This window comes from Vombatus ursinus, unplaced genomic scaffold, assembly GCF_900497805.2.
Source record: "Vombatus ursinus unplaced genomic scaffold, bare-nosed wombat genome assembly UNPS02009824.1, whole genome shotgun sequence".
Lineage (NCBI taxonomy): Eukaryota > Metazoa > Chordata > Mammalia > Diprotodontia > Vombatidae > Vombatus > Vombatus ursinus.
In genome coordinates this window covers 6,869,967-6,886,951 of record NW_020949602.1, presented here as the reverse complement: position 1 = coordinate 6,886,951, position 16,985 = coordinate 6,869,967, and the positions used below count along the sequence as shown (strand labels likewise).

Sequence of the window (16,985 nt, the reverse complement as noted above, 5' to 3'; positions counted from 1 at the left end):
GCAAGCCCTGCACTTGGGGTCAGAAGACCTGAATTCAGGTCTTGCCCGAGACACTTACTAGCTATGCAACCCTCAACGAGTGTCTGGAGTTCTTTTAAACTCATTTTCTCCATTAGTAAAATGGGCGTAATAATCACATTAATTTTGTAAAGAGCAAATGAGATAACACATGCACTGTAAACCTCAAATTCATATAGAGTATTAGGATAATGGTGATTGACGATGGTCTTCACTGCTTCACTGTAAAGTTTCATCTCCTCTGTGCCTCAGTTTCCTCATCTGTAAAATGAGAACATTGGACTAGATGGTCTCTGAGATCTGTCCAGCTCCAAATCTGTGACCCTTTTATCCTATCATCTCCAAGACTTCTTCCTCATAAAACATTTTATGATTCATAAATAAACTGTGAGTTGTTGATTGGCTTTTTGTCCAAAAGGTTGTCTCCCTACCCCAATCTCTTGTTTACATCTTGGCTGATGATGGGAACAAAGGGGACATTCCATAGTGAGAGAGTACAGCTTTTGAGTGGAAGGGGACCTCAGAGGTCATCTAGGGCAGGCATGTCAACCTGCAAGCTTAGAAAACCACATACTGGCATTATCTATGTTGTTTGGTATCTTCATTTTTTTTTGTTAAATATTTCTAAATTACATTTTATTCTGCCCCTGCCTCTACTCAGGAATGAAGATCTATGGTGCTTCAGACAGGGGTCTTATGTTTGACCCCTCTGATAGTCCAACCTACTTTTTTTTTTTTATACATGAGGAAACAGAGGCCCAGGGAAGCAAAATTGGAAGAGCTGAAATTCAAACCCAGGCCCTCTGACTCCAAATCCAGCAGGTAGACACTGTTCCATGAAGACCATTGGAAGGGAAAACACAAGGATTTCCCTTCACCCCTGGCTCCTGGTCCCAACCTCACAGACTGTGGAAGGTTGGAAAAGTAGTTCCAAGCACTTAGAAGTGCCTGCCTATCAGAGAAGATAGTGTATATGTATATAAGTGTATATAACTTCTTTGTGCCCTGAACACCTTGTGCAGCTAACGGGTATGGATCCTTTCTCAGAATAAGAAATGCATGTAATAATATATGTAGGATTACAAATGAAATTCCAATTATATTGAAATATGTTGGAATTTCATTCCAATCATTCGAATTATTCCTATTTATTCCAATTATATTGAAATTTTATTCCAGTCATCCCAATTTTTTTTCTCTAGTTACATTGGAATTTTACTTCAGTTATATTGAAATATCATTACAATTTAATCCAATTATATCAGAATTTTATTCCAATTATTCCAATTATATTGGAATTTTATTTTAGTTTATTCCACTTATGTTAGAATTGTATTCTAATTATCCCAATTTATTCCAAATCTATTGGAATTTTATTTTAATTATTCCTGTGAAGTTGAAAGTATATTCTCCCATTCAAGTTCACAAACCCACTGAAATCTATCCACACACCCCTCAAGGTTCCCTGGATTCCAGCTTTATTGCTCTTCTATGTTAGTCCTCAAGCCCATTAGGAGACCATTTATATTATGGAGAAGAGGACTGACTTGAAGCCAACTGAGTTGGGCTCCAGTGAAGGCTCTGAAACTTACAAAGAGCTGTGGGACATTGTCAGTTTCCTGGCCTCCCTGAACCTCAGCTTGCCACTCTCCTAAACAAGAGGTCCCTTCTTGCCTCAAAGGTCCAGCCCTATGATTTGGGCCGCACTAAGTTGGCTTGCCTGTGTGTGGAGCCTTCCCAGGCTGCTCTGGCCAAGTTGTCTCTCTGGTTCCCAGCAGACAAGCCCAGTCTTCTTTTTGGTGGGGGTGAGGGAGAGTAGGGATGATAGGAAGGGTGTGTTTGCTCCCAGGACATGGGCCCTGGCAGAGGGCAGAGGGCTGGGGCACAGAGGGGAGGTTGGCACTTCCTGGAGCTCTCACTGCTGTCCTATAAAGCCAGCCTAGGCAGCAGCTGCAAGGGGACAAACACAGCTTGAGCTTTGTCCCTCACGTGAACACTGCTCCTGGTGCCCCCAGAGCTACTGCTGTTGCTGCAGGAAGAGGAAGAGGGAGAAGGAACTTGGCTTGTTTGGTCTTGGTGGCAGAGCTCTGAAAAGATGCAGCTCTCTCTGGGAACCATGCTCCCCTCCCTTTGGGAAAGAATCCCCCTGCAGACTCTGCTTATCCTCTCTGCCATCCTCCTGATTCTGACACAGTATCTGCAGAGAAGGAGGCAGTATCGCAACTACCCCCCTGGCCCTCCTGAGCTGCCAATATTGGGCAACTTCTTCCAGATGGACTTGAAAAATCCCCAAATTGCCATGCAAAAGGTAAGGAGTGAGATGGGAAGGTGAGAATCCACTGGCTGTGAGGGGGGACATGGGAACTAGGGCCCTGGGGAATGTGCTTGATTGGGCAGCCAGAAATCTGGGTGTCTTTCCCTGCTCTGACCCTACCTGAGAAGCAGCCTCTTGCCATAGAAAGAACATCTGTTTGGGCTTAGAGGACTTTGGTTCAGATCCCCCTTTCTACTTGGGGGACCTGGAGAAAGTCATACGCTCATCACTTGTAGGGTGTATTATTGTGGAGTTAACTTTTGTATGTGGTCAGGATTAGATGGCCATTGAGGTCCCTTCTGACTCAGTTTCTGTGATTCTGAACCAATGAGATAATAATTGTAATGTACTTTGCACAGATTATCACACATTAAGCATTATATAAACATCAGCTTTATTATTATTATTATTATATCTATAAAGTGATAGGTGAGCTCCTTGAGAGACTGTCTTTTGCTTTTTTGTATTCCCTACACTCAGCACAGTATGTGGCACAGAATAAGCACTTAATAAATGTTCATTAATAGACTGACTGGCAGAAATCGCATACGCAGCCTCTGAGGTCCCTTTGAACTCTCGAATCAGAGGCACTTCACTGGGGCCACTGAATTTTAGTTAAAAACGTTTTTTTGATCACTATTTTAACACACTTGGTTTCCTTTATAATCCTGTATATTTTATTTTATGTATTTAAAAACTTTCTTCTGAGAAGGAAACCGTAGGATTCATCAGACTAACAAAGAGACAATGATAACAATAAGAACGCCACAACACACACTCAAACACCCCTGAAGTTAAGTACCCTTGGTCCATGACTCTGATCTTGAGACTTTGGACAAGTCGCGTCAGTTCTCTGACGTTCACTTGCTTTACTGGGCAATTCTGAGTGTTATTATTATACTTCCAACATCCCGATAATGATGTTCCTTTAATTTAAGTTCACCAAACACTAACAATGACTAATTTTTTTTTTTGCTTGCCATATCTCACTGCTGACTCATATTAGGCACAGTGTTTATTCAACCTCTATATAAGCACTGTTTCACCTTTTTTGTGTCCTGGACCCCTCTGTCAGTCAGTCTGGTGATAGCAACGGATACTCCCTCAGAACTATGGTTTTAAATGCTTAAAATAGGATTATAAAGGACACTGATTATAATGAAATGCAGTTATCAAAATTTAAAGAAAAACAAATGGTCAAGACCCAGATTTTTTTCAGAGCAAATATACTTGTGAAATCGATTTTTGTATCTGAGTGTGAGACTTTATATCTATCCCTTTTGAATTTCACCTTATTGCATTCAGTCCAACCACAGCACATCAAAATTTTTCTAGTTGACTTATATCACCCAGCTACCCTTCCTAACTACAAAATAGAATAAGCACCCTATCTGTGCCTGCCTTTGAGGCTTTGATAAAATGTTAGCCCAGGGCCATGCACAGATCTGGGAGTAATCCTCTGGAGACCTCCTGGGACATACAAAAATTAAGTGCCTTACCAAGAGTCATACAGCTGGCATGAGTCAGGGGTGAGATGTGAACTTGAGTCTTTATGATGCTGATGCTGATGCTGATGCTGGGTCTCTATGCACTACGCCTGCCTCCCAGGTGAGATTGATAACACCCTTGCACATTTGAAGAGAACGTTACATGAATTATCCCATTTGCTCCTCAACACATCCCTTTGAGATAGCTACTACATATGCAGAAATTAAATCTTGGAATAAGGTTCAGTGACTGGTTCCTGATAGGGGACACAGGTAAGATCTGAATCCAGATCTTATTAGATTAGAAGTCATAAGCCCTTATCAAATCCCTCCCCTCACCTCACTTTTTTTTTTCTTTTTGATGTCTAAATATCCCTGGCTTGTGAAAATAGACATCATATGCTATCAACTCGAGGACATTCACTGTCTGAGGTCCTTGAAGCAGAAGACCAGCATTCTTGGGCACTAGCAAGCTGTAATGGCTTCAGACAAGAGTGTGGTGACAGACTCTCAGGGGATCTGTGACCTGAGGACAAGCCTTGCTTAGCTCAGAGAAGTGCATGACCATATTGCCAGTAGCACTGATTGATTCTTACTCTAGTCCCACTCAAAGATCACGTATTGAGTTTTGAAAGGGCTTTGATGGGTGTCAGTGGGGGAAAGACTCAATCAATCAATCAATAGATAAATTAACAAGCATTTCATAATTACTTGCTGAGTTCCAGGTACTATGCTAAGTGCTGGAGATTAAGAAAACAAAAATATAACTGCCCTGCCCTCTGAGAGCTTGCATTCTACCTACTCCAATGAACTTACTAATGATTCAAGTGTTGATCTCTAAGTCTTACCCACATATTAAACTCTGAGTTTGTTTTGTTTTGTTTTGTTTTGGTGTGGTTTTTTTGTAGTATATTCCTAGCCCAACATGCTGCCTTAAATGTAGCAGCCACTTCAGAGTCTGGAATATACTGCCTCTTCCCCTAAATGTTTTGGAATTTCAAATTTTCATCAAAACTCAGTCATCTCCTGCAGGAAGCCTTCCTGATCCCTCCCAGGTGCTGGTCTCTCCTGAAATTACTTAGAATTTCTTTTGCATGTATTCTGTATTTACTTGCATCTATGCAGATCATTTCCTTCCAATGTCAATTCCTCAAGAGAAGAAACTGGTGTTTTTGATTATCTGCTCAACTCCTAGCACCACAGTTAAGACATAGTTGGATGATTCAGTGTTTGTTGGGGTGAGCTGAACTGAATTCAGTGGAATTGGATCAGACTGAATTAAGTGCACTACATTGGAATTGATGTTTCACATTGCTGCAATGTTATCTGATAACACTACAGAATAAAATTAGCCTGAAAGGCAATGGAAATTTGCAATTCAAACTCATTCTTTTTCAGCTTGCCAGAAAATACGGAAATGTTTTCTGCACGTATGGTGGCAATCTTACCTTCATGACAGTAAGTGGATTGCCACTGATCAAGGAGGTCCTGGTCAACCAAGACCAGGTGTTTATTGATCGTCCCCAAATTCCTATCCACTTCCGTGTCTTTAAAACATTTGGTGAGTTTTTGAAGTATGATAAATACTTTTCATCTCCAGGATTCTTTGAAAGACATCTTTGACTCCTGTATTTCAACATTCCTGAAGAATTCCAACCTACTATAGAGATCTTGTGACTAGAAGAAATATGATAGAAAAAAAATTAGTCCTTTGAAGTTCCTTTCCTTCACGTCTGAGAGTGGGGCAAGAAGAGTAAGATTGAAGTGGAGGGCAATGAGGATGATGGGGTTCAAATCCATCCCATAGGAGGATCAGTTGAAGGAGTTTGGAATGTTTAACTTAAGGACAAGAAGACTTGTGTCTTCATGTGTGTGAAGGCCTGTTAGGAGAAAAAGATCTTGGCCCCAGAACGAGTAGCAAAGGGTGAGGGTTGCAGAAGAGTACAATTTGGGTTGATGCTAGGAAAAACTTCCTAACCATCAGAGCTGTCCAAAAGTGAAATAGTTTTTCCTCAGAGAATGTGGATTCCCCCCATTGGAGGTCTTCAAGCAAAAGCTGTTCAGAATGTTTTGTTGGTGTTGTTTGCTGGGTCCAAGTTAGAGTGGATGACCTCTGAGATCCCTTTCAACTCTGAAACTCTGTGAGATTATGATTGTGTCTTTAGGTCCTTTGACCCACATGATGGTGCAGGTACATCTGGAGGAATACAATAAAATCAAAGTTGCAGGTCAAAGTCTTATTTCAATTTTGTTTTATTTAAAATTTTTAAAATTTACTTTATTTTTAATTTGTGAAATCAAACAAACATTTCTATAATACAGTACTACAAAAAAGATGATTGCACATGAAATTGCCAATCTACTATGTACAACTTAATATTCTTTTCAAATATAGAGCAACATTGTCATGGAAATCTCTTTCTTTTCTTTTTATTCCCGTCCCAGTCTTCCCATATATGTGTGTGTGTATATATATATACATATATAATGTGTATATATATATGAGAAACATATATTATATATATGCATATATACATATTTGTAAATTTATTCTATCCATACTTCTATTTACTATTTCTTTCTCTGGATGCAGATAGTGTCTTTTTTCATATGTCCTTTATAGTTAATTTACACATTTATAATAGACAAAATAACTTATTCACTCAAAGTCATTTTTTTTTTGGTGAGACAATTTGGATTAGGTAATTTGCCCAGATTCACACAGCTAGTGAATATTATGTGTCTGAAGGTGGATTTGAACTCAAGTCCTCCTGACTGCAGGGCAAGTGCTCTATGCACTGCACCACCTAGCTGCTTCAGTCAAAGTCATTCTTAAAACAATATTCCTCTTACTATATACGATCTTCTCTTGATTCTGCTCATTTCACTCTTTATTATTTCATGTAACTTTTTCCATGTTTTTGCTGACGTCATTGAGCTCATCATTTCTTATAACACGATAGTATTTCATTACAATCACATACTACAACTTGTTCAGCCAATTGATGACTTCCCTGCAGTTTCCAGTTGTTTTTTTTTTGTCAACACAAAGAGAGCTGTTATAAACATTTTAGAACATATAGGTTCCTTTCCCTTTTTTCTAAACATCTTTGGAAATAAATCTAGTAGTAGTACTTCTGGGCCAAAGGGAATAGGTAGTTTAGTAACTCTTTGGGCATAACTCCAGATTGCTCTCCAAAATATTTGGATCAATTCACAATTCCACTAATGATGAATCAGTGTTATAATTCTTCCACATACCTTGCAACACCAGTTGTCATCCCCTTCAGTCATGTTAGTCAATCTGGTAGGTGTAAAATGATATCTCAAGGTTGCATTTGTCAACCAATATTGATTTAGAACATTTTTCCTGTGACTATAACTTGTTTTGATTTCTTCATTGAAAACTGCATGTTCACATCTTTTGACCATTTATCATATTTTAGATATGAGACCTTTGTCTGATAAAATATCTATAAAATTTTCCCCAATTTTCTGCATCCCTCTTGATCATGGCTACATTTTTCTTGAACTAAACTTTTTAATTTAATGTAATCAAAATTATCCATTTTTATTTTACTTTTTATCTCTTTTTTATTCACAAATTATTCACCTATCCATTAGTCTGATAAGTAATATCTTCCATGTGCTTCTAATTTTCTTGTAAAATTTCTCTTTTTATCTAGGTAATATATCCATTTTGACCTTATCTTGGTAAATGGTGTGAAATACTGGTCCATAATCAGTTTCTGCCATACTACTTTCCAATTTTCCCAACAATTTTTAACAAATAAAGAACTCTTCTCCCAAGATCTGAAGTCTTTACACTTGTCAAATTCAAGTTTCTATGTGTTATTTGCTGCTGTAAATTGTATGTTAACTCTATTCCATTGATTTACCTTTCTGCTGGCCAGCCAGTACCAGATAGTTTTAATAATTACTGCCTTGCAATACAGTTTAAGATCTGGTATTGCTAAACTTTCCTCCTTCACACTTTTGTTTCATTATTTCCCTTGATACCCTTGACTTTTTGTTTTTCCAAATAAATTTTGTTATGATTTATTTGTAATTCAGCAAAACATTTTTGGGTAATTTAATTGAGATGGCATTAAATATGGAAATTATTTTGGGTAAAATTTTCATTTTTATTGCATTGGCCCAGCCTACTGATGAACAATTCATCTCTCTAGTTATTTAAATCTGATTTTATTTGTATAAAAAGTTTTGTATTGTTTTGTTTCTATAATTCCTGCATTTTTTGGCAAGTGGACTCCTAGGTATTTTACACTGTCTGCTGTTATCATTGTCCTTCATTCTCAAAGAGGACAATGACATCAGGGAGGTGATGCCATGACATGCAACTGAATTAGATTTAAGTGAGGGAGTGCTGTGCAAAGTCACCAGCCTCACTTTCTCCTCCAGACCAATCTGGATCTAGTGATGAAATATAGATCAGGATGACTGGAGATGGACCCAAATGCAGTGAGAAGCCTTGCCCTTTTCCAGCTAAGGTCTTTAACAGGTCTCAGTTTGACTGAGGCAATACTCATTCAGTGATTAAGGCTAGGTAAGAAATGAGGCAGGGAATGACATCTTTACCTAGTCAAAAAAAAGAAAGAATCAGTCAGGAAGACCCTCAGAGTTTCCAGCCAAAACAGAAACAATTGCTATTTACATTTACTCTGAGCCAATCAGGGCCCAAACAATGACCAAGTGGGACTTGGCCTGGGCTAGAGTTATTTTAAATAAGGCATTTTTTTTCACTATCTCTTTTTGCAGAATTTTGTTTGTGATACATAGGAAGACTGAAGATTAATGTGGATTTACTTTAAATCTTGCTAGTTTATTAAAATTAAGAATTATTTCACCTAAATTTTTAGTTGACTTTTTGAGATTTTCCACATATACAGTCATATCATCTGCAAAAGGAGATGGTTTTATTACCTCATTCCCTATTCTTATTCCTTCAATTTCTTTTTCTTCTTATATTGCTATTGCTAGGATTTACAACACAATACTGAATAATATTGGTGACAGTGGGCACCCTTCTTTCATACCTGATCTCGTTGGGAAGGCCTCTAGTTTTGTCCCATTCCAAATAATGCTTGTTGATGGTTTTAGATAAATGATTTTTATCAATTTAAGGAAAAATCAATTTACACTAATACATTCAAGTGTTTTTAATAGAAATGACATATTTTATCAAGAACATTTTCTGCATCTATTGATATAAGCGTGTTATTTTTTGTTTTATTGTTGATATTTTAACAGTTTGTGTATCTCTCATAGGATTCTGATTTTTAATCCATTCTACTGTTTCCATTTAATGGGTGAGTTCATCCCATTCACATTGAAAGTTATAATTACGATCTGTGAATTTCCCTCCATCTTATTTTACTATTTTCTTTCCCAGCCATTCTTTCTATCCAATCCCTATAACCTCATCTTCTCCCCTTAACCTCTTATTCCTTTTGTTAGCCATCCTTTCAAAGTCCCTCATTTGTCTATTCACCCAACCTTCCTAATCTTAATCTATATAACTTTTTAAAAGTCTCTCCCTCACCTTATTCCCCAGTTTTCTCAACTTTCTAGAAATTAATAAGACTTCTAAAGCTCTTCAGATGTGTATGCATTGTTTCCTCTTCAACTCAGATGAGAGGAAGGTTCCAAAATTATCAGCCCTCCAACCCCACCTGCTTTCTCTGTATTAGTTCTTCCTTTCATGCACCATTTTTATTAGATACTTTCTCCTGTAACCATTTTCCTACCCAACTTCATTTTTTTTAGAATCACCTCATCATAAACAATTCAGCCCCAACTTCTCTTTCAAACTACCTCAATAAGGATAATAGTTTTAAGTGTATTATTACTAATCATAAAACAAAAAATACTAATATTATTATGTTTTCATGTGTCATGAGTAAACAGTTTGACTTTAATCAGAGTCTTACAGTAAGTCTTTAATGATTTCCTTATATTTGTTCTGGATCTTTTATATCTAATTTTCCATTGAATTCTGGTCTTTCTGTTATAAATATATGAAAGTCTTCTGGTTGATCAAATATACTTTTTGTTCAGGATTATACTCACCTTTTCTGGATAAGTCATTCTTGGATGCAACTCCAGCTGCTTTGTTCTTTGAAATATAATATTCCAAGCCCTATGGTCTTTTAGTGTAGAAATTGTGAGATCTTGTAAAATCCTGATTACTTTTCTGCAGTATTTAAATTGTTTTCAATATTTTGCAATATGAATATATTTCTGTGTTTACTCTTTAACCTGGGAATTTTAAAACTTGGCTATGACATTCCTATAGGTTTTCTTCTTGGGATTTCTTTTGTTGATCAATGAATTCTTTCTATTTCTACTTTACCTTCTGGTTCTAGAACTTCAGAATAATTTCCTTAATAATTTCTTGTAATATTATAACTAGATTCTTTTTTTGATCATAAATTTCAGGTAGATGGACAATTCTTATATTACTTCTCCTCAATCTGTCATCCAGATTAATTGTTTTGTTAAAGAGATGTTTCAGATTATCTTCTATTTTTTCTAGTTTTATTATTTCTTGGTGTCTTATAATGTTATTAGATTCCACTTCCCAATTCTAGTTTTCAAGGACTTATTTGCTTCCTTAAGATATTGTATCTCTTTTTTCCCAATTGGTTTTCAAAATTTTATTGGGTTTCTTTCATTTTTATATAGATCAAGTCTTGGAGGGGACAGGTGGTGGGAAGTGACTGGGGAAGGGTGGTGGGAGTGGATGGGAACAAAGATGAAGAAGTTAGCATGGAGTAGGTATATCTATTCTATTACTGAGACAAGAGGGAATTTGATGTTCTTATGACTTAAGGAATGAAGACATGGAACTGAAACCCATGGGAGAACATCTTATAGAAGAAAGAGGCTTAGATATCAGCCATACATTTGGTGTGGTAGTGAAGAGAAAGCAAAGACTTGGAAAAGTCACTATAAAGACTTTAATAGGGAGTCATTAAGTGCAGAGTAGAAGGATCAGCCAGGTATAGTAAGGGGCTAATTAAAGTTAGGTACTGTCAGACTGGATCCTTCCAGTTTGAACATTCTAAGAGTCTGTGATTCTTCACCACATTATTGATGGCCCTTCAGCCAATCTTTACATCTTTATTTGTGACACATCATGTTCATGTCCCCCATACTTTATCCAAATTAACATAGGCACTGTTTCCCAAACGCACCTCCTCCACCCCCAGCCTAGTCATAGAATCATTGATTTAGAGTTGGAAGGAAACTTAGAGGCTACCCAGTCCAACCACCCGCCCCCCATTTAACAGATGAGGTCACTGAAGCTGAGAGTTCATAAATATCAGAGCAACAATTTAAACCCAGGTCTTCTTAATTCCAAGACCAAAGTTCTAGCTTACGAACTATGCCTTTACTCCATGCTATGCCCTCCAGTTGGAATATTGTCCTTCCCTTCTTAGCCTCTTGAAAGGCTAAGTATTGCTTATGGTACCTTCTATCAAAATGTGGTTACCCTGTTTATCTCTTTTAATTAAATCTATTTTATCCATAACTCTGTCTGAGATCATAATTGCATAGAAGCCTCTTGAAATATTTCAAGAACCAGTTCACATACTTAACTTCTCCATGAAGCTTTCCCTTGTCTATAATAAATTCTCCTGTGTCTGATATTAAGGAATTTTGTACTAGTCTTGAACTTATGTATCAATTCATAATAATAATCCATAACAATGTTTAGCACAGTGCCAGAGACATAATAATAAAGGTTTGTTGATTGATATTTATGCATTTATTGAAGAGTTTCTTACTTACCTTCCCAACAAGATGAAAATGCAATTTCCATTACAGCTCAGCCAGTCTAACACTGCCTGTATCTCTATCATCACTTAATGCAGGACTTTGTGCATCTTCAATCCCAAATAAATGCTTCTTGAATGAATGAGTGAAAGAGCTTAGGGTGCATACTTTGACATTTGAGATAATTATGGGATCTCAGAGACATAAGAGATCTTAGTAACTGCCCAAGACTGAACAGACCTGAATTGGGATCCACTCTCAACATTCCCAACAAATGGTCATCCAGACTCTGCTTGAAGACCTCCAAAGATGGGGAGCCCACCACCTTTCAAAGAAGCCCACGACAATCTAGGGCAATTTTAACTGGTCAGAAATTCGCCCTTCCCTCCAAATCCTGTCCTCTTCCTTCCATCTTTCACTGATTGCTCCTGGTTTTGCCCTGGGTAGCCAAGCAGAAAAAAGCCATTCTCTCTTCCACATGAAATCAACAATACAATTCTGCTGCCTTTCTACTAGCTCTTCTCTCTTCTGATCTTAACAATAACTTATGACTTGTGGCAGGTTACTGGGGTGAACATGTCTATCAGATTGTATAATATGAAATCCCACAGTTTCATGTTATGTGTCTTGACCCAGACATATCTCTCTGCCTCTTTCCTTTAAAAACAAAACTAAACTAAACTAAACAAACAAACAAAAAACTTTTGTATAGGGTACCATCATCTTTTCAGCATCTTTTCACTCTTATAAACTATCTCTTTCTAGTATTTGATCTTTTCCAATACACTCACCTCTGGTGACATAGGAAGATTAACCACTCACAAATCAGGTCAACATGGAGATACTCTGCCTTTGAGGCAAGAAGGTGAAGGCATCTCAGCCTAGGGCCCCCAAGCTTGGGTTGTCTAAAGGAGTGTGGTGACTACAACATTCCAAAAGTCTTTCCCAGTCTGAAAGTAGTGCCTTCATGGGATGTGCATAAGAAGTCAGTCAGAGTAGAAAACATACTTTTATGAGACAGAAAGAAATAATGAAAAGGTCACAGACAGTGGAATCTCAGTGTCTCACTTTGAATCTCAGTTCTGCCATGTTCTACCTGTGTGACCTGGGGTAAGTCCCTTACCCTCTCTAGGCCTCAGTTCCAAAGTTCTTCATAGAAAAGATACTTCTTGGGAAAGGAATATCCCAAGGTCCCTCTTCTAACCCTCCCCCATTCTTGGGTAGAGAAAAATGGTGTTGACTGCTTAATACTGCACTGTCAGCAAGGTTGAGGGGCCTTACCAGTTCCCGATGACATAGAGCAAAATGAAGGACGATGAGCCTCCTTGTGGCGTATCCAGTACCCATGTGCCAAGGCGTCACTACCCTGCCTGGACCATGACAATAATGATGTCAACAAGGGCCGCATGAGATAACTTGGGTCACTCAAAGTGGATCAGGCCATCCAGACTAGGACTTGGACTCCTATCCTATCCATAGCTGTCTTCTCCAAAGCAGAAAGGAAATCAGAAACTCATATGTATGTACCCCAAGGAACATGTTCTGCTTATAGAACTTGCAGACCTCTGAGCCTTCACATCTCCCTCTGCTTTGTCTTTAGGACTTCCAAGTATTTCTGTATGTCGTACAGTCATACTTTAAGTGTTATTTCCCCAATTAGTATGAGAGTTCCTTGGGAGAAAAAACTGTCTAGCCCTTACTATCTGTATACCCAGCACAGTGTTTGGGTGTTTTTTAAGTGCCTGTTCAATTGAATTCCATTGCTGGTAGAGAGAATAAACACACCAGCAACATTACAGATCTTTTGAAATATTGATATGTTATTATCATTATTATTTAGGCTTAGTAATGTCTAATGGCCAAGAGTGGAGACAGCAAAGAAGATTTGCCTTAATGACATTAAGGAACTTTGGTTTGGGAAAGAAAAACCTGGAAGATCGCATCCGGGAGGAGGCCAGGTATCTCATTGAGGCTATCAGAGAAGAAGAAGGTGAGCGCTGGTCAGGCAGAGGTATTTTCAATTGCTTCTGATTGTCCTTTTATCCAAAGGATCATTAAAGAGAATCTGTAACTGTGGATGGGAGGAGCAGGGGAAGGAGAACATCCCTAGACTAGGGACAGACAAAATGCCCCACTCCCCAGGCCCTGGGAAGGTCCCCAGACACCCAACATTGCCTCTGGGAAGGAATGAGGCAGTAAGCAATCTATGGACACACAGGCACATGTGTGCCCATGCCCATTACACAGATAGGCACACCTTTGTAATTCTATGCACATGATATATCACATATAGAATCATAGATAGAGGCTAGAATGGCCCTCAGAGCTCATCTAATCCAACCCCTTCATTTTATTGATGAATACATGGAGGCAAAGACAGAGAAATAATTTGCCCAAAGCAACAGGTAACCTATGTGGAAAAAAATATGTCAATTAAATCCCAAGTCTTAACTAAACATTAAAAAGTGAGCATGTTGTTTTATTTTTCTCACATCTATCTAAGTAATAGCTGGTTATGGACAATAATAATAAAGCATATATGTGATGGCAGGTATGGGGCAAGGGAAGTTGTGGGAAAAAATGTTTGGGAGAAAAGATAGAAAGCTCTGCTGGGTTCTTTTAAAGAACATGAGTGAAATCAACAGTGATCTGTCCCTTTTCTGTTCTGGTCAACAGGACAGCCCTTTGACCCCCACTTTCAGATCAACAATGCTGTTTCCAATATCATCTGCTCCATAACTTTTGGGCATCGCTTTGAGTACCATGATTCTCAGTTTCAGGAGCTTCTGAAGAGTTTGGATGATGTCACAGTGCTTGAAACCAGATGGGAGTGCCAGGTAACAGATGATCTCTTGCTGGACAGGGCAGGTTGGGCCTCAATTTGGTCTTTTACTTCCTCCATAGGAAAGAAACACGGCTGTGAGAGGTGGGCAGGAACTGAGTCAGCTTGTGAGTGAGTTGCTCTAAGCAATAAAAAGGACTGAAAAGAGGAGAGGAAAGAAACAAGATTTTTATAAATAGTGACATGCCTGGGGGACCCAATGCTTTTCAAGAATGCTGTGATCTTTGAATCACGTTAACCAAATTTCTGTATGGTTCTAAGTTTTTCTGAGATCTTTACCAAGATTATCAATTTAAAAGCATTTATTAAGCACCTACTTTGTGCCAAGTACTGTGCTAGGAGATGAGGATACAATGACAAAAATGACAGCCCTGACCTCAGGCAGTTTATGTTCTGTTGGAGGAGACAACATGAGCTCAAGTGACTGTACATGCAAATAGATAAATACAATGGGAAAAGTTTTTGTGGAGGTTGCATTAGAAGCCAAGAAGACTAGGAAAGGCTTCATGGAGAAGCTGTCTCATGAGCAGAATTTGAGGGAAACAAGGGAGGGAAGAAAGAAAGCAAAGGAGAGGGGGGGTGAGAGACACACACACACATACACACACACACACACACACAGAGAAAGAGAAGAGACATAGATAGACAACTAGAGAAACAGAATGAGAGAGATAGAGAGAAGAGACACAACCAGAGAGACGTGGATTTAAGTGCTTACATTTAAGTGAACAGCTTTATATTTATTAGTTCCCACCTCAGTGCCTTTGCACTGGCTGTCCCTCATGCCTGGAATACTCTCCCTGCTCATTTCCACCTCGAGGCATCCTTCAAGAATCAGCTCAAATTTCACCTCCTACTTCAGGATGTCTTTCTCTGTCCCTCCATCTGCTAGCACCCTCCCCTCTGAGATTGCCTTTCAATCACTCTGCATATTTCTTGCATGCACTGGCGTCTCTCCCACTACAATGTGAGCTAATTGAGGACAGGGGCTGGCATTTCCCTCCTTTTTTGCATACCTAACACTTATCACAGTGCCTGGCACATAGTAACTGTTTATTAAATGCTTGTTGATAGACTGATTTCTTTACATCCTCATAACGACCCTTTGAGATTTTTGTTATTATATCCCTATTTTTCAGATAAGGAAACCAAGACTGAGATAAATTAATGACTGGTCCCACAGCTAATAAGCATGTGAGGCAGAATTCTAACTCAGGTCTTTTTGGGTCTTACTCCAGAACTCCATCTTGCTCATGATTTCACTTAACTCCTCAGGAGTCTGGCCATAGAAGAAAATGAGGGAAAGAGGTAAAAAAAGATGAGGTTTCATTTCCCTAAAGTGAACAAAATGGAAATTCAAGAGAAGGGAATTCTATGGTGTTAACAGGGAAATATGGGGCCCAAGTACTATTAGTTTCTTTAAAAAGATTTCTCCACTCCTTTTTTGCAGGTTGTGAGACTGCCTAGATCAGTGACATCATTTTTTATTAATTTGTACAATTTTTATTAAAAACATACAATATTTGCAAGGTGCAATAATGCAATGCTTAATAAAACAAAGTATTTCCTTTTTCCTTTTTTGTTTTTTATGGTTTTTTTATATTTATTTTTATTTATTTTTTGTTTTCAACATTTATTTCCACAAGATTTTGAGTTCCAAATTTTCACCCCATCTCGCCCCTCCCCCACTCCAAGATGGCATGCATTCTGATTACCCCTTTCCCTGGTCTGCCTTCCCTTCTATCTCTCTCCCCCCTTCTCTTGTCCCCTTCCCCTTCAATTTTCCTGTAGGGCAGGATGGATTTCTGTACCCCATTTCCTGTATTTCTTATTTCCCAGTTGCATGTGAAAACATTTTTTTTAGACATGTGTTTTTAAAACTTTGGGTTTCAAATCTTCTCCCTTCCTCCCTCCCCACCCACCCTCATTGATAAGGCAAGCAACTAAATGTAGGTTATATATGTGCAGTTATGCAAAACACTTCCATAGTAGACATGCTGTGAAAAACTAACTCTATTTCCCTCAATCCTATCCCACCCTCCCATTTATTCTATTCTTTCTTTTTACTCTGACCCTCCTAAGAAGTACTTGCTTCTGATTACCCCCTTTCCCAATCTGCCCTCCTCTCTATCATCCCCCTACTCTCTTGTCCCTCCCGCCCCATTTTCCTGTAGGGTAAGACAGATTTCCATATCCCATTGAGTGTGTATGTTATTCCCTCCTTAAGTCAAATTCTATGAGAATAAGATTCACTCATTCCCTCTCACCTTCCCCTGTTCCCCTCCACTGTAAGAGCTTTTATTTTCTGTTTTTTTTTGTGAGATAATTTACCCTGTTCTACCTCTCCCTTTCTACTTCTCCTAGTATAATCCTCTCTCACCCCTTAATTTTATTCTCCAGATATGACCCCGTCATCTTCAACTCACCCTGTGCCCTCTATCTATCTATTTATCTATCTATCTATCTATGTATCTATTTATCTATCTATCTATCTATCTATCTATCTATCTATCTATCTATCTAT

At 38.4% G+C, this 16,985-nt stretch overlaps 1 protein-coding gene across 2 annotated transcripts in view; it reads left to right on the top strand.

Moving 5' to 3' along the window:
• Nucleotides 1-2,064: 2,064 nt before the first annotated feature.
• Nucleotides 2,065-16,985, top strand: part of LOC114036268 (cytochrome P450 2J2-like) — a 40,532-nt gene continuing 25,611 nt past the window's right edge. The window contains exons 1-4 of one of the 2 annotated variants that reach the window (XM_027852712.1): nucleotides 2,065-2,326; nucleotides 5,218-5,380; nucleotides 13,460-13,609; nucleotides 14,296-14,456. In XM_027852712.1, coding sequence (XP_027708513.1) covers nucleotides 2,114-2,326; nucleotides 5,218-5,380; nucleotides 13,460-13,609; nucleotides 14,296-14,456 — 687 coding nt within the window. In that variant the 5' untranslated portion in view covers nucleotides 2,065-2,113. The remainder of the gene's footprint in view (nucleotides 2,327-5,217; nucleotides 5,381-13,459; nucleotides 13,610-14,295; nucleotides 14,457-16,985) is intronic. The other variant, XM_027852713.1, reaches the window with a different exon arrangement.